The 24,597-nt window shown below is 41.5% G+C and overlaps 1 protein-coding gene across 1 annotated transcript in view; it reads left to right on the top strand.

The window, feature by feature from the left end:
* The window catches only part of RET (ret proto-oncogene), a 153,180-nt gene that overhangs the window by 61,239 nt on the left and 67,344 nt on the right, over positions 1 to 24,597 (top strand). Inside the window, exons 2-4 of the mRNA XM_063133160.1 lie at positions 17,153 to 17,404; positions 18,748 to 19,044; positions 19,672 to 19,913. Of these exons, the coding sequence (XP_062989230.1) occupies positions 17,153 to 17,404; positions 18,748 to 19,044; positions 19,672 to 19,913 (791 nt within the window). The remainder of the gene's footprint in view (positions 1 to 17,152; positions 17,405 to 18,747; positions 19,045 to 19,671; positions 19,914 to 24,597) is intronic.

Here is a 24,597-nt window from a genome sequence, read left to right as displayed (position 1 = left end):
TGCAGCCCAAAATAGCATTTGCCTTTCTTGCAGCCATATCGCACTGTTGACCAACGTAAGGAAGGAAGGAACTTACTGATTCTAAAACACGTGAAAATACAATTTTATTTTAAAACAACAGCATGGGAGCAGTTAAGAGATTGTTCATGGGCAAACACTGTCTGGAATTAACGTATCTTCAGATTTTTTTTAAAAAAAAAACCCTCCAGCAGTGATGAGGCCATATGTGTCTCCTAGGGGAGGGAGTTCCCAAGTCGTTGGGGCATTACTGACAGAGCCCTATTGCTAGTACCCACAAGAGTACCTTTCACTACCCCATCTCCCTTTGCCAACATACCCAAAGCATTACACCCAAAGCACATCACATCTGGTGGAACTTCCATGCTGCCTTTAAATCTTATACAGGTACTACATATCTGACATTTCCTGCTTATTTTCATCACTGATGTGCCCCCATTAGGAGAAGAGGACTCCCTGCATTAAATATGGTTGCAGTGACCCCACTTGTTTTAAGTCGTATGATCAGTTTATCTTCCAAAGTGGCCATGATACACTTGGAAAATGCAGAGCAACAACCAATTTTTATCTCTGGTATCTGTTGCTGACCAAGAGAAAAGAGATGGTAGGGGGCAGTTTTAAGAGATAAACATAACCATATCGGCGGGCCAATCTAGCTACCAATTGATTCAGCCTCTCCAGATGACTTAGCGTATCACTGGCATTTTTCTGTGAATTACTGTTATTCAAGGTAACACAGACAACTAACAGCACTGCCATTAATATTAAAGAAAGCGAGACAGATAATGCTAGAGGATGTTTCCGTTTCCTTTTACGCTAATTGCAGTGCCATATAGAATCACATCATTTTTACACTTAGACATTCCCTAGCAGGGTATGTGAAGTCTCTGGGGGTACATTATTGCTTTATTTATTCACGAAGATACAAGCAGTTACTTCAGAAATACTGTTGTAGAGAGGCATCAAATTGAAATGAATATAGTAGATCCAATCTCACCCACTCCCACCCACTGCACCAGTACCTTTCTGTCTCCAATTCTTGTTATCCAAATTCACTGTGAGCTAGTTCAAATGAATTTCTCTGAGAAGAACCTATCCATAGTGAAGGATCACTTCCCACTTCCCACTGTCCCACTGGATGATTGTGCATGGTTGTGGTGCTTTCATGAGACCTACGCCTACAAAAACAGAGGAGTTCACCCAAGCCACCCATATATCTTTCCCTTGTCCATGCTTTTACAAGGGCTAAACTGAAACGGAACCAAAAACGCTCTCTATTAAGTTTTCTCCTTTTTTGGTGGTGGTGGTGGTGGTAGAGTTTTGTAGCTGCATACATGAGGGAAACAAGTCTTGCCTGCACCCAGCTTGTCTGCATCCTTCTTATCACACTTCAAGAAGGATGCAGATAAGCTGGAGCGTGTTCAGAGGAGGGCAACCAGGATGATCAGGGGTCCGGAAACAAAGCCTTATGAAAAGCGACTGAAAGAACTGGGCATGTTTAGCCTGGAGAAGAGAAGATGGAGGGGAGACATGATAACACTCTTCAAATACTTAAAATGTTGTCACACAGAGGAGGGCCAGGATCTCTTCTCAATCAACCCAGAGTGCAGGTCATGGAATAATGGGCTCAAGTTAGAGGAAGCCAGATTCTGGCTGGACATCAGGAAAAACTTCCTGACTGTTAGAGTAGTACGACAATGGAACCAATTACCTAGGGAGGTTTGTGGGCTCTCCCACACTAGAGGCATTCAAGAGGCATCTGGACAACCATCTGTCAAGTATGCTGTAGGGTGGATTCCTGCATTGAGCAGGGAGCTTGACTCGATGGCCTTATAGGCCCCTTCCAACTCTACTGTTCTATGATTCTGTGAAACAATTCATATGTTGCCCTCTCTCTCAACTGACTTTGTGACGTTGTCACATACCCAAATCTGATGTGCCCCATGATGTTGTAACATCATTATGCTGTTTACATGATCACTGATTGAGTGGTCTCTTGTAGCCAGCAGGGGTGGGGAAGCAAGCGGCAGGCATGGAAGTGGCCATATGTGAAAGTGGTAAAAGATTCTGAGTCACTTAGCTCACGTATGATTGATACTTATTGACGGCAGAGTCAAGTGGTGAGTTCGCATATGTGTGAATGAGCTGTTACTGACAAGTACCAGGGATGGAATGTTCAAATCCATCACTTAAAACACAATGCTTTTCAAGTGTCATTTCTCAAGTGAGTGTTACATGACTACATGAATAAACCTGCCCTGGGTAAATACTTTTCACATATACATGATTGGTTTATAATCTGTTGTCTCCTAGGCTAATCCAGTACATGAATTTGTATAGAAGTAGCAGCGGATTACAACAGACCAGTGTATATTCAGTGCTCTTACTTTCTAGTAGTACTCTTGTAGTTAATATACTTAAAAATACTTCCACACTCTGTGCAAAATATATGGTAATAGGGGTAGAGGTTGACTATTTTGGGGGCGGAGGGAGAACTTCCCTTACCTTCTGACTTATGTCCTGATCCAATATTAGGAATTGTCAGGAATTGATTTAGCAGAGATTAAGCTGCAACACAGCAGCTTCAGCGTTTGATTCTCCTGCTTAGTTTCTGAGCGCCGTCCCTCAGGAAGAAATATACTCACGACACATAAGGCTTTCTTCAGCAAAGATTTTGCTGAGGCATATACGCATAACGTTTCTGTACAAAAATACATCCATCATACACAACATCACTGACAAGCATCCGTTACACCACTATTACATTTGTTCAACTTTATATACATATTCACACATAGCATTGCACACAGTTTCATCAGTCAATTAACAGATGAGTCAGGAGGCCTTGACATTTTACAGTCCAGTACTGATGAGTAACACCTGTGGAAAACGAGGATCCAAAGATTGTGCCAAAGTCCAGTGTTTTCTTCCAGGGCTTAACCCTCTGTGGGTAAATTTTCCAGCCCTGATAGGAATGTCTGTGGAAAAGGTGGGCTGGGCGGAGAGATCTACCCATGTTCTCACAGGCTGAAAGACCAATCCAGGAGTCAATCCAAAATCATTTAAATACTGGTAATCATCACTGGAAGCCAATTTGAGCCTAGCCTCCAGATTGAATCCAGGCCTGTACTAGATCTCCCACATCATTGAATCTCCTGAGGTTCAGATCTTGACACTAGGGGGCCTCATAGTTGTCACCTATTGGAGCAGCAGGGAACAGAGCCTGGAGCAAACCGATGGTTTTAAAAGAAGAGATCTCAAGCCCCTGTTAGGGCACAGTTCCAGGTGTATTGCCCTGTTTAGATTTCTTCTGTTTTCAAGTATATTATGCCTATAATGTTGTCCACTTCTCAGTCACTGTCCCCACAGAAAGAGAAATATATAGTGAGAATGGAATAACATGTTGGAAAAAATGGGTAGTATAAAGTTTAGATTGGGGGATAGAAAGGTGGCAATGAGTTCTATGGAAAAGAGCTTGCTTCTGGCTCCTGACCCTAGGGTTTTGTGCAAACATGCAGAAATGCAGATGCTATTTGTAAGCGTGTTCATTTTCTAGAATGCTTTGCAGGAAAGGAGAGAGTTCCCCACCCACAGTTTCTCTGCTTGACCCCTCCCCCTGCATTTTCTTAAAGTTTTTCCATTCATAAATACATTAGTAACAATGAATGGATGCCAGTTGCAAATATAATACTAGGTAACCTTGGCATTTTCAATGCTGCAATGAATGTTTTTTTTAGGTGATTCAGTATTCCAGTAAAAATTCTGCAAAATATAACATTTGGATCACATTAAGAGGACAAACCTATGGTCTCTGGAGAGTGTCCCAGGGACCATAGAATGCCCCCTCTGAGGACATAGACACTACTATGACCTTGAAGTCCAGTCCCTCCCCTTGTCTCCACCCCCTCGCAGCTATGATGGAAAGAATTGTGCAGACTGAATTACGAGGTCACAAAAGTTATGAAGAATCCTATGACCTCTCAAGCCTGGCACTGCCCCCACCAGAAGAAGAAAGCCACAAAAAGGGGTAGAGAGGCAAAGATCCCTGGCAGCAGTCTGGCAGGGCATAGGACAAATGTTTTAGGTCAAATATAAGAGGTGTTTTGAGACATATTATATGAAAGAATGAGTTTTTTCTTCTTCTTTTGCTTGATTTACTAAATGCCAGTAAAATAAACGTGCTATATTAGATCACTCTCTAAGGCAGGGATGGGCATCTTCTGGTTCTCCATATGTTTTGGCCTACATCTCCTATAATCTTTTGTTAATGTAGCTCTCAGAATTGTGGACATCCATTTATTTGAAAATTACGGACACCATCTCTAAAAAGTGCGCCCTTTGTCCTTTGTATGTAGACAAGTCATTTTAATACTTTATAAAAGAGTTTTGGGGCATGATCTAGGAGTTACACACACTCACATCCTTTCTTCAGCATACCACAAGGCAAACTTCAGTGTGCCTCCAAGCATTGGGGTTAACTAAGAGGACAAGAAATGGGGCAATGTTTACACTGAAATGGCAACCGAATAAAAATGAATGACAGCACTGCCTTCTCTTTGCCTTTGTTCCTGGTGTCTTGTAAAAGTACTGTAAATTTGACCCAGATGTGAAGTGATGCTATAAACTGCCTAATGAAAATAAATTGTGCTGCTGCATGTGTCCTATATTAAATTCTTCTCCTCTATAGTATGAATCTTTGGTCTAGTAGTTAAACCATATCTGATTATTCCTTACCTATTGCACTTTACTTAACCTATTGTGAGTTAAAGCATTAGTAGAGTAGACCCATTCATTTAAGCTCATTTTTGATCAGTTTGTACCTTTGGGACCAATCACAGACTTGGACACAATCTGCGGTCAAAGTCCGTACATTTCCGAGCTTGACATATGATTTGCAGAACAAAAATTTGTGTTCGATGGCATACGTGCATTTGAAAAATGCACACAAATATTCTTTAATCAACAGGAGAAGAATGCATGAGTTTCAAAGATGCGCACAATTGGGCAGTATCTAACATTGGCCCTACAAAGAGTTGAACAATTGAAATGAATGGGACTTGTTAGTTGCAGCTAACTGAAGTCCCATTCATTTCAATGGGTCTACTCTAGGTAGGATTAATATTGGAAACTACCCATTGATGCATGTGGGGTGGAAAACAAAGCTCACAATCTGATATGGACTCGAGTCAGAATGAAATTAAGGGAATGGTTAAGAGAAATGAATACAAGAGAGGATTTGGAAGAGGTTTTAAAAGATAAAAAATTAACTTGGTTAAATTATTGGCAATTAGAACAGTGGACCAAAAAGTGGGTAAGAGAAAATGGAGATTGTAGAGAATTGATGAAGTTTGAGGAATTAATAGTTAAAAAAGAAAATGATAAGGGAAAAAGAACAGTGTCAAAAGGGTTAATGAGTGAAACATAGAATATTGTTGGAGAAAGGGTCAATGGATAGTTCAGGTAAAATGGTTTGGGAGACAGATTTGAATGTACAAATAAGACAACAGAGCTGGGAGGGACTATGGAAACAAAGAGTGTTGAGAAATATGTCAGTAAGAATAAAAGAGAATTACTTTAAAATTATATGGAGGTGGTACCTAACCCCGGTTAAATTAAATAAGATAAATAATCAGCACTCAGCAAATTGTTGGAGAGGTTGTGGGGAAAAAGGAACGTATTTACATATGTGGTGGGAATGCAGATATGTACAAAAATTGTGGAAGATGGTGTTTTTGGAGATTGAAGAAATTGTGGGAATGAAGATAGAACGAACACCAAAAGTTGCATTACTGTCACTATTTGAAGATTTAAAATGTAAAAAAGAAATTAAGGAATTGATAACGAATTTGCTGACTGCAGCAAGATTGATTGTAGCTAGGAACTGGAAGATTCAAGGTGATTATTGTATTGAAGAATGGTATAAAGAAGTATGGGATATAGCTATTAATGATAAATTGACTTGTAATATTAAATGGAGAAGAGGTATAGCTAAAACAAATGATTTTGAAGGAATTTGGAAACAGTTCTTAATATTTGTGTTTTCTAAGGGAAGTGGGAAACCACCAGCAGAAGAAAGTATGAGATTTTGGAATCAGGAATGAGATCCCGAGGTGGGGGGTGCACTTATATGTTAAGTTTGATTATGTTATATAGATATGATATTGATGTTATTCAACATTTATGTAGTATGTTGTTGTAATGGTGTATGTTTAAGTATTGTAGAAAATAAAAAATATAAAAAAAAAAGAATGAACTTCAAGATGGAATTTGGAGAACTTTTGCTGATTTACACACCCCTGCTATACCCCCTGCTGCTTTACATGGCATTCCCATGGCATTGGTGGCCATGGGGCAGGGGGGTGGCACAAGGCTACAGATGGCTTTCACACATAACATCCTTCTGCTCAGCCTGTGGCAAACGTCTCAAAAGAAGCAAGCAGCAAGTCAGACAAGTGCATCCACAACATATTGTAGGAAATATATAAAATCACACAGCTTGTGGGGGAATTGGTGGCTTGCCCCACTGGTACTACAACATTGATCATCAATACAAGAAACAGAGTATATATGAGACTTGCAATAAGTAAGGTGTGATTGGGGCAAGGTGGCTGGCAACAAGGCAGAGGGCCTTTTCAGTGGTGGCCCCCCAATTATGGAATGATCCCCCGATGAGGCTCGCCTGGCGCCAACGCTGTTATCTTTTCGGCGCCAGGTCAAGGCATTTCTCTTCTCCCAGGCATTTAACAGCATTTAACAATGCTGTTAAACCCCATTGTTTTTAAATGGATACCGTTGTTTTTATACTGTTGTTTTTATGTTCCTGATGGTTTTAAATTTTGTATACTTTTTAATGTTCACTGTTTTTAACTTTTGTAAAACGCCCAGAGAGCTTCGGCTATGGGGCGGTATATAAAGGTAATAAATAAATAAATGAATTATTATTTGCTCATTAGATGTTTATCCCACTGTTCCTAAAAGCTGCTCAGGATGTAGACCATTTAATTTGGCTTTTTCATGTGTACACTCAGCTATTCCAATTTTATCCGTGTATGTGGGTTGCGTATCCAATGGGACAGGTGCAATTTTGCTCTCCTGAGGTAGCTATGAAGGAAATCTCATTTGATCCATGCTAGTGTCTGTAAGCAACGCATGTGTTGTGTCTTGCCTCTGAAAGACACGGGGAAACTAGATTTCTCCTGGAAGTAGGGAAAGCAATGGGACATCAAATAGGAGAGGATACATTTTGCACAACTACTGTGTCACTACACTGGCTGCCACAGAATTTCTGGGATAAAACGCTCAGGTAGTTGCCCATGGTACAAGTTCCTTAGCTACTGTATATGAGTTGAATTATTTCAATACTGGCAACATATTTAAGAACAACATAAAATACGTTCTGTGTGGAAAGCAGTGTTTTGGAGTATCTCTCTGAAGATTCTGCTACTCCTTTTCCGCACAAACTCAGGAAAGACCATATGGAATCAATTTTGTAGGGATTCCCTTCAGAGACTATCAACAATACATCCCGGCCCACTTCATGATTTTTTATGTTAGGATGGTAAAACGTCAGGTAGTTAAATATTTGCAATCGAGCTTAACTGTCAATCATCATTAATAACTAAGCATTAAAAAACCTTTCTCCCTTCTACTGCTCCTCTAATTGATTGCTGAAATCTGATGCTTAGCCACAAATAAATGGGTTATTAATAGCAATCACCATGTTTGTCTGGTAAACGTGTTCTCTCCTCTAAGTAAAATAAAATAAAATAAAATAAAATAATGTCCTGTCTTCACAATCAGAACAGATAGGAATATAATTACATTAATGACATGGTCTGTTGTCAATAAGTTGTTGTGAATTGCTAGGGATGAAAAATAGAATTTATTCCACAGTGGGAAATGTTTGCTCCCTACCATTCAAATACCATCCTCTGAAATTAGTGAAAGGGTACTTTAAGGAAATTTCATAAAGGGTTATAGTTGATCCACGTAAAGACTTTAGTATCTGCTGAAGGAAAGTCTTCAGGTCCTTCCATGGTTATAGCTGAAAATGACTTTTCTGGCAACTAATATGACTGGAGCCATGGTTACTGGAGCCATGTTAGGCCTTAGCTAGACCCAAGGTTTATCCCAGGATTGCCCCGGGGTCATCTCTGTTCATGTAAATGACACACAGGATATCCCGGGAGCAGGCAGGGATGACCCTGGGATAAATCTTAGGTCTAGCTAAGGCCTTAGTCTCTATTTGGTACATTGGGTTTGGTTTTAGAACTGAACTACACTTTTACCACAGTGGTGTTATTATTTTTATTTTATTTTATTACATGTGTATTCTGATCTTTCCTCAATGAGCTCTGGATGCTACATATTCTTTGATTTACAACAACCCTGTAAGAAAGGTTAGAGTGACAGAATGGCTGACTACTCCATAGCTGAGTACGGATTTTGTTGTATTTTGCCTTTGAATGCCTTTTATGCATATATATATAAAAAAACCTTTTTTGATACTTGATAAGTGAAGTTTTCATGAGTGATTTATCAAATGAAATGCTGACGCAAAACCTGGCTAGAAATAACAGGAGTTAATTAAGCAAAACAAATGGGAATAAATAAATGTACTGAAACATACTGTCATATCAGGTCAGTATTCACCCATGGCTCATTCAGAAACAAATGGAGGAAGAATGGACTCAGTCAGTAAAAGCTGATTTCTTTCAGCTCATATTTCATTGCCTCCCATCTGTTCTAATTTTTTTATATGTTTCATGTTAAAAAAAATGATACTAATAAGCTACATATCTAAGTGTGGCAATTCAGTTTAGGCTGAGTTATGCAATGCTTTTAATTGTTGACTGAAGGCATAGCTAGACCAGCCGATATCCTGGGGATCACCCCTGTGCGCTCACATAATGCACAGGTATCCTGGAAGCAGGGACGGATGATCCCTCCCTTGGCCCAGGATATCGTCATAGCCTTTTCCCCTGCTTTTTCCGCGGTCTCGGGATGATCCCAAGACCATGGAACTTGTGGGTGGGCGTCGCAGGTTTGTCCTGGCACCTCGTGAGTAACCGTGAGCAGCCAGGCACCGGGCACAGAGCTCTTCAGGAGCTCTTTGCCCATTGGGGGTGAGGTGGGGGGAGCAGGGAAATGTATATACTTTAAAAAAATACTTCCATTTTTCACTCGAGCGCTCATGTGCTCCTTCTCCTTTTAAAAAAACAAAAGCTGACAACTATTACCGGGAGAACCTTTTCTTCTGCTGCTCCCAGTTTGTGGAATGGCTTGCCGAGAGAGATTCATCAACTTAACAGTCTTCCAGAATTTAAGAAAGCCATAAAGACTGATTTCTTCTGATAGGCCTACCCAGTTGAATTTTAAGATGCCTGTTTTAATGGTGTGCTGCTTTTAATGATGCACTGGTTTTAAACATTTGAATTAGTTGTATGTATTTTATGGTGTTTTTATCTGTGTTGGACACTGCCTCGATCCAGAGGGAGAGCGGGTAACAAATAAATAAATTATTATTATTATTATTATTATTATTATTATTATTATTATTATTATTATTATTGTGGGTGCGATGTCCTCTTCCTCCTAGGACGTCGCACGCCACGTGTACGCAGACGGGGAGATCTCGCGATAACCATATCACGAGATCCTCCCTCCTCCGTCGTGCTAGACCCGGTATGTCTAGCCATGGCCTGAGTTTCCCAATAGCACATGTTCAAATGGAGTTTTCACAGACCACACCTTTCTTCTTTGTGGCCTCACACACTGTGTATGCAGCCCAGCTGTGACGTTTTCCCACTTTTCCTCCACAACAAGGGGAAGGTGGACTATGCCGAGTGAACACTTTTCAGAATCCTTTACAAGGAGTATTTCTTCAACAGTGAGATGAGTCTTTTTGTCAGTAGACACTGGCCCTGTTTCCCTCTACTTTTGTAGCAAGTGATTAGTAAATAGTTTCTTCACACAGAAACAGTTAATGTTCTCAGGGCTTCAAGATCTTAGGACAGAAATGAGTAAGATGTCCAAAACAGTCACCTCATGTCAAGTGCCCCCCACCTCCTCTACCCAGAAGTGTAGTTACGGAAAGCTGTGGCATGACATCATCATGGCGTGTCTCCCCTCCCTCACTTCATTCCATGGGTTACTGTTTATAGAAGGTGGGGGAGTGCATGATGTCATAACATCATATCAACTATTTCCATGAATACGTATTTCGGGGGGTGGGGAGGAGACATCAATATGGGGCTGCCATTTTTTCTCCCAAGCAATCCCATGCTTAGTTCTGGCTGAAGGGGATGAGAAATTTCCTTCAGTTATGTTTATAATCTTACATGTTACTGGCAATATTACATAGAATCATAGAATCATAGAATAGAGTTGGAAGGGGCCTACAAGGCCTTCAAGTCCAACCCCCTGCTCAATGCAGGAATCCACCCTAAAGCATCCCTGACAGATGGTTGTCCAGCTGCCTCTTGAAGGCCTCTAGTGTGGGAGAGCCCACAACCTCCCTAGGTAACTGGTTCCATTATCATACTGCTCTAACAGTCAGGAAGTTTTTCCTGATGTCCAGCTGGAATCTGGCTTCCTTTAACTTGAGCCCATTCCAACTATAAATGCTTATTATCATTATTATTATTTTGTTGTTATTGTTATTATTAAGATTGACAGTGGGGAAGATGAGGAAAGGACCAGGTGGAAAAGGATGAATGTGAGCAAATGCAATTACATGAATGGCTTGATTACAGTGGGCGAAGAGGATTAATGGGTTAAGCTTACATCTTGCAGAAAAGGTAAGTTTTGATTAAATGGTTTTATGCAACGATAGATTTAGGATGGATACCTTTAAGCTTGGTATTGTGCCGCGAACTATGCACATAGTAATGAGATTCAAAACAAAATGGCCGTAATAAATTCTCTCAAGGGCAAGAAAATACAGGCTCCATCCTCTCAGGAGCTGTTAGTTATCAGTTTGCTCCTTAAGTAAGATATAAAGCGATGACGAATGAGAAATTATTAGTAAACGTTCACCTCCTTTATTACTCCACCAGATTATTAGTTTAATATACAATACATATTGAACAAATTACACAAGCAGCCGTTAATCATGCTGTTATTCATCACAAGATTTGGTGATGTCATCAATCAAACCTATATTTCAAGAAAATTATATAATTTTTCCAAACAGTCACACAAGCCAGTAATTCACAGCATTCCATTGGATCTTTCTTTTTCTTTGTACGAGCCCAGCAATATCAACAGCAAGTTAAATTAATATAGTATTTGTACCACAGTTCGGTAGAAAATTTCCTCTGTTGTCCTAATAAGTATCCAGAAATTAAACTTATTTGTGTACTGCTTGTACAGCTGTAACAAAAGAACGGACAACTTCTGTAATGCAGCCTTGCTTGTCTGACTTTCTTACGGTTCGGAAAAGAGATGCTATTTTATGCACTCTTTTATTACACTTTAGGGAACAAGGTGGTTAAAGAAACTTTAGCTTGCTGCTTTTACAGTTGTTTTTAAATGATGTGCATGTCTGTCACCAGGCAAAAAACATGCCTAGCTTTTGTGTGTAGTTTGGCAGCATCTTAACATTTCTTTCATGAATAATAATAATAATAATAATAATAATAATAATAATAATAATAATAATAATAATAATGGTTGTGTGTTGGTCCGAACCTAGACACCTGAAACTTGACTTGCATAGTAAGGGGACCCTAGGGGTGTTCACCTTGGGGTTATTTTGGTTTAGAAAGTCATTAATTAATTTTAATGTGTCCATGCGGTTGAAGCCTACAGATTTCCCTAAAGAGCACACAGCATCACAGTCCATACAGTTTGAAGCAGGGGGAGATAAGTAGGCCGAGAGACAGAGTTGTATGCCTGCCCCCTTCCTCTGCTGTGGGGCAGCTCCCCTCGGGGGAATGGAATGGGTAGGCTCTCAGGGGGCTATAGGGGTTCACCATGGCAGGGGCCATCCCTAGGGGTGCCAGCGTACATGACTTGACTCAGATAAGGCGGGCACAGTGCATCCAGTCCTGACCGCTGTGTAAGTTTGCTTGAAGGCATCCCAGTATCAAACTAAGGGCTATTCTAACCCTGTAACGCTGAGTCCATTTGCTACCCAATGGAGGCTGGTGGCTTCAATTTTGGTGGGGCAGTGATTCCATTCTAAAACAGTTATCGAAGGAGCTGAATTACATCCCCAAAGTGGGTTCAGCCCCTTGGGCAGCCCCTTTAGAGTTCTGGGTGGTTTTGACCGAAACCCAGAAGGGAATCACAGCCCCACCAAAATCCAGACTCACCAGCCTCCAATTAGTACTACAATATAGTATCTATGTAAATGTTGTGGTTGTGTGATGGGCATCTATGGAATTTTGAAAGGAAGGATCTTTCCTTCTTAGAACAGCCAGGCAACTCTTAGAATTAGGCCTGTTTGAGAACCTTCAATCTAGCTTTATCCATTGAAGGGAATGGGAATTTATTGTGTATAAGGTTCGACCATATAACACCTGCTCTGGTCCGCTTGCACTGGCTGCCTGTATGTTTCTGAGCCCAATTCAAGGTGCTGGTTTTGACCTGTAAAGCCTTACACGGCTTGGGACCACAATACCTGACGGAACGCCTCTCCCGACGTGAATATATCCGGTCACTACATTCAACATCTAAGGTCCTCCTCCGGGTGCCTACTCCGAGAGAGGCCCGGAGTGTGGCAACGAGGGACAGGGCCTTTTCGGTGGTGGCCCCCAGACTATGGAATGATCTCCCTGATGAGGCTCGCCTGGCACCAACGCTATCTTTCTGGCGCCAGGTTAAGACTTTCCTCTTTGCCCAGGCATATGGCGGCACATTTTAATCACCCACACATTTAGTTTTTTTTAATGGTTTTTAATGCTTTATGTGTGTATGTTCTGTGTTTCAGAATTTAAATTTGTATACTTGTTTTAATCTTAATTTTAGAATTTCTGTAAACCGCCCAGAGAGCCCTGGCTATGGGAGCAGTATATAAGTGCAATAAATAAATAAAAAAATAATGGAAGGACAAGCAAAAGCCAAATGACAACAGTGTAATCCCATGGGACCTGTGCGTACAAGAAAGCTTGAGAATGGTTGAAAGAAAATTTGTTTGTTTGTTTATTTATTTATTTATTATACTTATATATTTATTTATTTATTACACTTATATACCGCTCCCATAGCCAGAGCTCTCTGGGCGGTTTACAGAAATTCTAAAATTGAGATAAAAATGAGTATACAAAATTTAAAATTCTAAAACACCAAACATACACACATAAAGCATTAAAAGCCGTTAAAAAACTAAACATGTGGGTGAAGATTAAAGGGGATCAGAGGTTGCTACCATGGCATGATATAAAGACCCCAGAATCAGCACACCGCAAAAGGCAATGTGGTGGGTGAAAGGCACATATACAAGGAGTATATGGGACTGCTCATAGTGCCTGTGGGGCCCTAAAGATATTTCACTTGCTCAAGAGGAGTGCAGTCCAGGATCTGTCTTTCCTAGAAGTGCTGTGGAGCATATATTGGCAGTGGGGAGATCTGGCAGAACATCTCTGCCTTGCATCGAAGTTGCACAGAACTCAATTGCAGTGTTGATGGATCAGGTCAGGTAGCACCAATCCACCAACCCGGCCACTGAGCTGTAACAGATTGGATGAATTCATCTCAGTCCAGTTTGTGGCCCTTCAGCTTCCTTGACATAGAGCACTTGGAGCAGTGAAGCTTCTCAGAGCTCAGGTAACAATGCCTTTGATCTTTACAGTCCTGTTCCTGGAGTCATTCAGAGCCACTGAAGTTAATGGAACAACTGTATAAAGCAAAGTCCCGCCTTACTGCATTTTTTTTACTGCTTTGTGCCTCCTTTGTCAGTGTCCCTTTGTTAACCAATTAGTCAGATTTATTTACAAGTTGACGAGGCAAAGTCAGCTATCTGTGGAAAGGAAATATAGAACCACGCTTCAGAGCTGCCTGCTGAGAATGGAGCTGTAGGAAATGGTTTTGATTATGCTGTAATTAAATAAAGTGCTTGGTACCAGGCAGAGAAATCTAAATGGCACTGGGACAGAATAAGCCAGTTATACCCATTGCATGGAGCTGATTGCTTTCAACTGTAGACTTGATCAACAAACATTTTGACCTTTTCTGTGCATCATTATTGTATAAGACTCGGAAATGGCAGTTAAATCAGTTTTTTACGGTGTAGGAAACTTCATAGAGGTACATGTTGATTTGATACCGTGTGGGTTCATGCTTTAGCCACTGGAAGAAGAGGGACAACGGGGGTGGGGGGGTGGGGGGGTGGAAAGCCTAATATGAAAATGGTTTTTTTGTCCTGATTATGCCAAAGGGCAAGAGGTTGACTGTGAGCAGCTGAGAATGATCAGCTAAGTTGTTTTTCCCCATTTTTAGATTGCAGATGCAATTTTTCTAATATTCATTTTTATGAAAATACTATTTTTTGCCAAAAGATATAAGAACTCTAATTAGCAAAGAAAGTGTACCCATGTTATGAGCAACGCTTTCTTTGCTATAATGTGGAGTCTGTGGCCTTAGCTAGACCTACCTTTTGTTCCAGGAGAGAAGAGGGGAGATCTTGCTTTAGGATTAACGCGAGATCTCTCCCCTGTTTACACGTAAGGTGCGACGACCTCAGGAAGAGAGGCGTCGCGCCCACCATTTTTTTAATTTTTAAAGCGATGGCAGCGCACGAACGCTTGTGCGCTGAAGGTAAGTTTTTTTTAAAAAAATAATTTGGTTTCCCCACTCCCCCCACTCTAACCCAATGCGTGCAGCTCTCGGCTCCGTGGCAACAGGCCACACGTTCCGCAGTCCTGGACTCAGCCAGGGACCGCGGAAAAAGCAGGCCCAAAGTGTAGGACTGTATCCTGGGGCAAGGGAGGGATGATCGTTCCCTGACCCTGGGATCCCCTGTGCACCATGTGGACACACAGGGACAATCCCGGGGTTCACCCCAGGATATACCCTGGTCTAGCTAAAGCCTGTGAACCTCTCTCTCTCTCTCTCTCTCTCTCTCTCTCTCTCCCCCCCCCCCCGTGTGTGTTTGTTTTACACTAGTCATATTTTAATCTCTGACCCACCGGGTTGCAAAGGCGCAAATTCAAACACAGATAAGATCACTGAATTAACAGTAGATTGAGATTGAGATCCAACAAAAGCATTTCTAGAGATCTATTTAAAATAATACAGAACTAAAATGATTAACAAACACACACATTCTGCATTGGCACTCTATATGAGTGTGCTGCTAATCTCTGACTGTGACATTTCACTATATTTAAAACTAATTCTGATGATAAAATTAAGAATAAGAGAGTATTCAGATATCAATAGAGTGGATTTTTACATATTGGGCATACCTATGTGTGAAACAAATGGGCAGCAAATGGTACGAAATGGACTTTTTCTCCTGTTCTTTCATGAAAGAAACTTGGCAGGTCAGACTCCTCATTATGATTTTCTCCTGTATTTTATTAATCCCCTACTTCCCCTACCCCAAAGTGGTCTTTGCAATTTGCAGCATACAGAGTTTCTGATGTATTTGAGAAATATAAAAACTCTCTGCTTAGTTCTTCCTATGGCTGTTGTCAGGTATGTTCTTGGTTTTGCAATTAAGCATTAATATAGACTTTTTTCATTTAGTCAAAAAAAACTTGGGAGACGCCTCAGCCAGTACTGATTGGCTTATTTACTTTTACTTAAAGGGGCACAGGAGGGACCATAGATCAGTGTGACAGAGCACATGTTTTGCATGCAGAAAGCCCCAGGTTCAATCCAGATAGAGCAAGGAAAGAATCCCGTCTGAAACCCCCGAGAACCACTGCCAATCAGTGTTGACAGTACTGGGCTAGATGGACCAAGGTTTTGATCCAAGGCAGCTTCCTATATTCCTATGAATGCCCCTTTAGTTAAGATGAGTTGCAAAAAAGGAAAAGAAAAGTTACACCATCATAAGCCTCAAAAACCTACTGCTTATATAAAAAATTGACACCTGTAGAGCCTATAATGTGAAACTTGGCATCCATACTTTGACTGATTAGGTCTACAGTTGTGCTAAATTTCAAAGCAGTCCAATTAAAAATGCCACACATACAGCAAATTAAAAAGTGTTGGAAATTTACGGGTTTGTGCTTTTTATTCCAACCTGTGGCTTGGCACATCTTTTCTTCTTTTTTTCAAATTTTGGTGAAAACTACTGATCTATTTTATTCAGAATTGTTGAGGAGATATACCTTTCATTGGTTTGGTGTAGTTCTGAGCAGCAGTTCAAGGTTTTCTGCCCCATTGAAGCGTATGGCAGCAACCACTCTTAAAGTTTTGTTGGGCCTGCTCAGTTTTAGAGCATCATTAGGCGGGCGGATTTTTGCATTTCCCTACCGTCGCTATGGCCTCCAGCTGCTGTCCCACAATAGCGGCAGTCTCTTTACATGGGGAGAGAAAGAAGAAGCAGCAACGACCACATGGCCCATTCAGGGGCCGTTCATATTGTGCCGCTTTTCCTGCACACAGCAGGAAATGGCGGCACATTCCATTTTTTAAAAAGAAGACGGATCAAAAGAGGCCGATGGGAAAACAAGCTGAAGCAGCTGGAGGTGGACACTGTCATCTAAAGGATGCATGAGCCTGTGATAAAACACTCGTCTGATGATGCTCTTAGTCTGACGCTAGAACATTGCCAGAACTCCAGTGTTTTGAGAGGAATTCCAGTGTTCCTGTCAGCATTTTGACAGTGGGAAAGGGGTAGCAGGACACTGAGTTGAGACAAGTCTGCCCCATGTGTCAAATCGTCCTCACAGAGAAGGCCTTATTTCCAATCACCACATGCCTCACCTCTCATAGTGGTGGGACCCATAGAAGAGTCTCCGTGGTAGATCTTAATATGAAGGCAGGTTCATGTGGGAAGAAGCAGTTTAGCTTCAGTGATGTATAAAGACCTGCTTTAGCGTGATCAAAGAACCAGTCATACAAATATACTCTCCATAAACTATAGAAAAATGTGGCTTATGGCTTCTTATAAATGCATTTTTTGAGATGTCCACCCAGGAATCATACAACGTGCTGCAACTTTATGTTTCTTTTCCAGTTGCCTTTGGCCTCTACTTTCCAAGGAAAGAATATCATGAGAATATCTATCTTGAACAACCAGGGGGGACCCCCTTATTGCAAATCCATGCCTTGAAAGATTCTGAGGAAGAAGAGGTCTACTTTTGGTTGTGTCCCCATCTCTACATCTCACGCGTGGGAAATAAAGACAATCTCTGGTTTCAAATCGAAGAGAAAACAGGAGTTCTTTTCCTGAATAAGAGTCTAGATAGGGAAGACTTCGATACACTGTGTAAGTCATGCAGATGAAGCCCTCACTGCAGTGGTATAAATAGTACTTGATATTCGCCTTCATTTCCATTTGGTGGGATTGGTCCAGGTACAGAGGCTTATCAAACTGATACACAGGGCTCATCTACACCAAGCTGGATATTGTACTATGAGAGCAGTATATAAAAGGCAGGACCCACACTACTGCTATAGAGCGGTATTGAAGTGCACTGACAACTGTTGGGACCCACGACACATACCATATACTGCTTTCATACCACTTTCATAGTGTTATATCCTGCTTGGTGTAGATGTGTCATGGGCCCCAACAGTTGTCAGTGCACTTCAGTCCCACTATAAAGCAGTAGTGTAGATCCTGCAATGCACTTTACTACCACTATAAAGCAGTAGTGTGGCTCCTGCCTTTTATATGCCGCTTTCATACCACTTTCATAGTGGAATATCCTGCTTGGTGTTGATAAGCCCAGAGTTGATGCTTTTTTTCAGTGAGTTGAGAGGAGTCTAGAACTAGGGTGACCATATGAAAAGGAGGACAGGGCTCCTGTATCTTTAACAATTGTATTGAAAAGGGAATTTCAGCAGGTGTCATTTGGATGCATGCAGCACCTGGTGAAATGCCCTCTTCATCACAACAGTCTGCAGGGGCCCTGCCCTCTTTTTGAAGTTTATTTATTTATTTATTTATTTATTGCATTTTTATACTGCCCAATAGCAGAAGCTATCTGGGCAGTTCACAAAAATTAAAACCATTCAAAGTATGAAACAACAGTACTAAAACATGATATAAAAATAACAATATAAATGCACAAGTTAGTTTCATGCTTTCATTCCCCACATGCTGGTGTTCTTTGGTGACTTGAATCCCCAGAAAAGCTCATTAAAGGTAGGGCAGGAGGTAGTTTTGTTTTTTGCTTAAATGTATTACTGTTGGTGAGATGGACTTACAAGATAAGGCTTCACTGGAGTTGGCTATTGCAATTGACTAAATGGAAGGCTGTTCTGAGTTAGATTTTCACCCCCAAAATCAAAGCTTCCTTTTCAAACTTAGTTACACTCTATCAGAAACGAGATTTTTTTTAAAAAAATAATAATAATCTTGCAGTGTCACAAATGGCCAACAGGATAGTGAAATAGTGCATTTGTACACTGTTAAGTGTACATTTACCTTTTCTGTAAGAATGTGAAGCCCATAGCACTAAATGGAATCTTAGGAAAGTGGAAGATGAACCAATTTTATAATGGATAATAGGAAAGCACCAGGTGGACAGAATAAGAGATGATGGTGAATTTCTAAAAGGGGTTCTCTTTGTGTTGCTTGTAACATTTGCCCCTTTTTTCCAATAGTTGCAGGGAACTGGGCACCAATGCCAAAGCTGGTACTCCAGGTTTTCCTCTCATCCCAACCTTTCCAAGGGAAAGAATGCCAAGAATCGTACACCAAGACCTTCGCGAAGCTCTCTGTCATCAATGCCACCATGCCAGCTTGCAATCCTGGAAAGGCAAGCCAGCTGTGTTTTGGCGAAACAGACCTCTCCTTTCATGTCAAAGAGAACAAACCACCAGGAACGTTTCATCAACTCCAGTCGCTTCCTGTACAACGCCAGTGCCACAATGCAAGCATTTCCTACGAGGTGATAGCAGGTAACGCAGCAGTTTATCCAGTTCACACATAAAGCCCATTCCTGTATATAAATCCTTATTTTATTGCAGCCCACCCCCCAAATAGTAAAACATTCTTGATGTCATATATCATCAACAATTGCTATTTGACCCTTTTGCTGCTCTGTAGCTATCACGGAGCACCACTTTCAGCCTGTCCATAGCCTGTCCGGATGCCATTTTCAAAATTACGACTATTATTTCCAGTGCTGGAGAAGGGGCAGAAGTTCAGCCCACAGGCGGCGTGTTTGTGCAAAAATCCCCCACCAACACCACCGGACCTCCTAAAACGTCTCTTTCCTGTTTTATTGGATTGCTGATGCAGTTTTTAGGATATGTTTCCAAATGCAATTACAATTAAACACAAACACATGCACACACAAAGCCATGTAATTTAATTAATTTATAAAGGCTTTGGTTGTATTATGCTCCATTTCTCCAGCTCAGGAAGGCTTGGAGCTGTTGTTTCATCAGTGATGCCTCTAGACATGATAGCTTGTATAGGCACTGGAAGTTCCACCCCCTCCTCGCTCTCAACCAGGCCCTGATCCAACTACAATTCTGTTAGTGAAATAATGAGAAATAGATGCACTTTTTACTGTGTTCCAGATGAAGGTCTGCCATTTTATTACGACAAGGACACCACGAGTGTTAGAGTGACACAGCCTCTGGATCGGGAGGAACGAGAAAAGTATGAGCTGATTGCTAAGTGTACGGTGAGAGAAGGGCCCACAGTGACTTCCATGGAGGTGCCCTTCCTTGTAAATATATTTGACGAAGACGACATGCCCCCCTTCTTACCTAACGGTACCAGCACAACAGATGCGGTGGTGGAGTTCAGTAGGAAAGAGGTAATGTTCTATGAGGATGTAATGAGGCACTATGCCTTGTTGGTGATATAGAGCTGGGGTGAGCAGAAAGTAGATCTCCAGATGTTTTGGACTTCAACTCCCAGTATTCCAGAGGATTGGCCATGCTGGCACGGACTTCTAGGAGTTGAAGTCCAAAACATTTGGAGATCTACCTTCTGCCCATTTCTCATACAGATTTCTGCTGAGCATGGGTATCTTGTCAGCTTTGCACCTCTTCCCGCATTTTTTTGCATGGGCAGGTTCGTGTTCGAAGCGTTCTTATAAGTTCATACATATGGAAATTATGAAGGTGGAGTTGGTTATTCACATGTACTTGCTGTACTAGATTCTGGTATGAATCTAGAATTACGCTCATGGATCCATCCTAAAAGAATTATGTGCACAACAGATTTCAGTGAAACATTTCCACTTGAATGGAGATATTTAGAAGTATGGAAGGTTACAGATTAAAAGGGAAATATTTTTAAGCTCCCAAAATGACCCTATGAGCTTTGAATATCTATGGAATGTTGAGGGCATGGAGATAAGAAAATTTTGAGTAACTCATCTCATTGTCTGGAGAGGGACGTTCCAGGTTTGCATGATTGCAGTGGTCAACCAGCTGCCCATAGGAAATCTGCAAGCAGGACACTAGTGCAACAGCACTCTCCTGTCCATGTTCCCCAGCAACTGCCTCTGATATTGAAGGTAGCATAAAGCCGTCAGGACTTATATATCACTATTACTATTATAAGAATTAAATGTGCTGCATGGGATTATTGACTTGTTTCACTCCAGATTTGAGTTCAGTTAGGGTACAGGAGCCCTGTCCTCCTTTTCATAGGGTCACCCTAGTTCAGTGAGCACAGGTAAAGAAGTTTATGTAAATATAAGAAAGCCCAGTCTACCTCACAGGGTTGTTGTTGTGAGGATAAAATGAAGAGGAGGATTATGTACGCCACCTTGGGTTCCTTGGAGGAAAAAAGACGGGATATAAATGCTAATAATAATAATAATAATAATAATAATAATAATAATAATAATAATAATAATATGCAGTCCAGTTTGACATCAGCAGTGACTCTGTTATGTATGGAAATTGCCCAATAGCTCAGGCTTTCAAAATGCGTCCTTAAGAACTCTTTGGCTCCATAATGCTGGACAGGCTTCCCTGAAAAAGAACTTGACCAATGTCTGCTCCTACTGGCTGCAATGCATCACGTCATTCTGCAGCCACAGGAGGGTATTGTGTGTGGCCTAGTCCACACTCTCACAGCACAATCCTAAGCATGGTTACTCAGAAACAAGTTTCACTAGATCCAGTGGGCTTAATTCTAGGTAAGTATGCATGGGATTGTGGTCTCAGTTTGTGTTGTGTGATGGATGAGGCTCACCATACATGACCAGTAAATTTTCTGACTCTGCATTCTAAAACGTTCCCTGGAACACTCTAGGATAGGCACAGGTTCCATGGCAGATGTGCAAAGGTTCCTTGGGAGACACCCGTATGGAAAGGGTTCATTAAAGGCAGGTTCCCTGTTCAAAAATACTGCCGTACAAAGCATTTAGTCTTGGGGGTATTCATGGGGAAATACTTTTAAAGGGTTTATAAATTCCCACTTTTGCCTGCTACTACAATTACGTGTAGTTGTTCTTATGACAGAAATCCTGAAATCAGGTTAGCAGAGATTTTAGCATACCCATTCATTGTCATATTCAATAAAATAAAAGAGCTACTTCTCTGCTACTCTTGCCATATTTGGAGATGTTCTTTAGAAACTCATATAACAATGAAAAGGCAAAGGGGGAACTCCAAAAGGGAAAATGTGGCCCGTAGCGTAACTAAATGAGGGGGACATTTCTCACTCAAACTTCCATCTCTCTTTGCTTCTTCTGTGGCCTCAGTAGGCAGATGCAGTGGGCCATTTACCAAATGGTAATAATTCACCGGTTGCATGTAATTGCTTGGTAGGCTGACTCATCCTGCTAACTGCTGAGACTTTATCGTGCAAAGGGTCCAGCTATGAGGTAAAACTGCCATCTATATCAACAGTCTCAAAGTATCCAGAATTTGATACTCTGTAGTATCTCTTGAAGACCATAGAGCATGTGCAAAGCATTTCACATATGTTACTGTGCTGTAATCCATACAACAACCCTGTAAAGTGGGGCACTATTATTCTCCCCATATTGCAGATAGGGGCTGAGAGAGAGAAGCTTGGTTAAGGCCAGCTAAGTGAGTTCTTGGCAGAAGCCAGATTTGAACCAAAGGCTTCCTGATTTGTACCTCCGTTTTTTTAGCCACTGTGTTGCCTCAGCTCTGAACATTCAGTGCAGTAAAAAACCTGTCATCTCTCTTCAGCATTAAAGTGCTACGACATGCCCTTGCCGCCATTGTTTCGGACTTCTATAACTTCTATGGCCATTGTTTTGGACTTCTATATCTTCATAACATTTTGTCTTTGGAAGAATGCACAGCTAGGCAGGAGTCCTTCACAAAGAGCAGTTATATAGGAACTCTCTTTAATACCACATCAAATTTATGTTTTTTTAAAAAATCAAAGAGATGTATCATGACACACACAATTTCTTTTAATAAAGTTTTAAATGATAAGTCTTTCCCAGGCGAGTTATTTCTCTGGCTGCTAGATTTTGCAGAAAAGGAGTTCCCATTTTTGAATGTTTGCTGCCACCAACAGGCCAAACACGTCTCCTTTCGTTTTTCCCTGGATCGTGCTTAGTGGGTTGCATTCATGGCTTTTGTGTTTCAGTCCTTTAAATAGACGCAAAATACATAATCTCAGACTACATTCCCAGAGCTGTAGAAAAAGACGATAATAAATTACTTTGACTAAATTTCTATTCACACAGTTACTGACTGTAAAGAAAAAGTATATCATAGAATCATAGAATAGCAGAGTTGGAAGGGGCCTACAAGGCCATCGAGTCCAACCCCCTGCTCAATGCAGGAATCCACCCTAAAGCATCCCTGACAGATGGTTGTCCAGCTGCCTCTTGAAGGCCTCTAGTGTGGGAGAGCCCACAACCTCCCTAGGTAGCTGATTCCATTGTCGCACTGCTCTAACAGTCAGGAAGTTTTTCCTGATGTCCAGCCGGAATCTGGCTTCCTTTAACTTGAGCCCGTTATTCCGTGTCCTGCACTCTGGGAGGATCGAGAAGAGATCCTGGCCCTCCTCTGTGTGACAACCTTTTAAGTATTTGAAGAGTGCTATCATGTCTCCCCTCAATCTTCTCTTCTCCAGGCTAAACATGCCCAGTTCTTTCAGTCTCTCTTCATAGGGCTTTGTTTCTAGACCTCTGATCATCCTGGTTGCCCTCTTCTGAACACGCTCCAGCTTGTCTGCGTCCTTCTTGAATTGTGGAGCCCAGAACTGGACGCAATACTCTAGATGAGGCCTAACCAGGGCCGAATAGAGAGGAACCAGTACCTCACGTGATTTGGAAGCTATACTTCTATTAATGCAGCCCAAAATAGCATTTGCCTTTCTTGCAGCCATATCGCACTGTTGGCGATAGTTCCCTCTAATAAGAAATTCAGGTGGTTGAATGCCAAGAGCAGTAAAGCCAGAACCAAAATGCTGAGAAATAAGATGGAGGTGTCAGGGGTGCATAGGCAAACCCCCATGTATGCACAAGTGCAAGGCATTTTTAAACAAACCCAGAGCAGTTCCCCCCCCTCAACAACAAAACAGTTGATTTAGGTACAAGCCTACTTCCTGGAATCATGGAACATTGAGGCCTTAGCTAGACCTAAGGTAGGGTGACCATATGAAAAGAAGGACAGGGCTCCTGTATCTTTAACAGTTGTATTGAAAAGGAAATTTCAGCAGGTGTCATTTGTATATATGGGGAACCTGGTGAAATTTCCTCTTCCTCACAACAGTTAAAACTGCAGGGGCCCTGCCCTCTTTTAAATCTGGTCACTCTAGTATAGCTCCTGCACCTTTAACTGTTGTGATGAAGAGGGAATTTCACCAGGTTTTCCATATATACAGATAACACCTGTTGAAATTCCCTTTTCTATGCAACTGTTAAAGATACAGGAGCCCTGTCCTCCTTTTCATATGGTCACCCTACTTAAGGCTTATCCCAGGATCATCCTGGGGTCGTCCCTGCCTGCTCCTGGGATATCCTGTGTGGCATTTACATGAACAGGGACGATCCCGGGATAAACCTTAGGTCTAGCTAAGGTCTGAGTCTCAGTTGAAAAAGAAAACCGGAAACTGGAAGTGGGGAGAGTAAATTGGCGTGCTTGTGCCTCTTACAACTTATATTATATTGGAGGAGAACATGGTGGGCTGGAACACAAAAGAGGAACACACCTGTGATATTGGGGAGGATGCACTACAAGATTTTGTTACAAGTCCCACTTCTGTACACCAAAGAGGAATATGTGACTTCATTCATACCTACCTACACCTGCTACTGTTTGAACAGTCCTAGAGTAAGGGCATGTCTAGACGGGGCAATATCCTGGGCATCATCCCAAGATCGTCCCTGTGCATCCACATGACACACAGGGGATCCCGGGACTTTTTTCTTTCTTTTTTAAACTTACCTTTGCGCTAGAGCACTGGTGCGCTCCAGCTGCTGTTCCTTTTAAAAAATGGCGGGCATGACTTCCTCTTCCTCCTGAGACATCACGCACCGCGTGTAGACGAGG

The sequence above is a fragment of the Elgaria multicarinata genome, chromosome 8, assembly GCF_023053635.1.
Source record: "Elgaria multicarinata webbii isolate HBS135686 ecotype San Diego chromosome 8, rElgMul1.1.pri, whole genome shotgun sequence".
In the NCBI taxonomy this organism is placed as follows: domain Eukaryota; kingdom Metazoa; phylum Chordata; class Lepidosauria; order Squamata; family Anguidae; genus Elgaria; species Elgaria multicarinata.
This window is presented reverse-complemented; position numbering and strand designations above follow the sequence as displayed.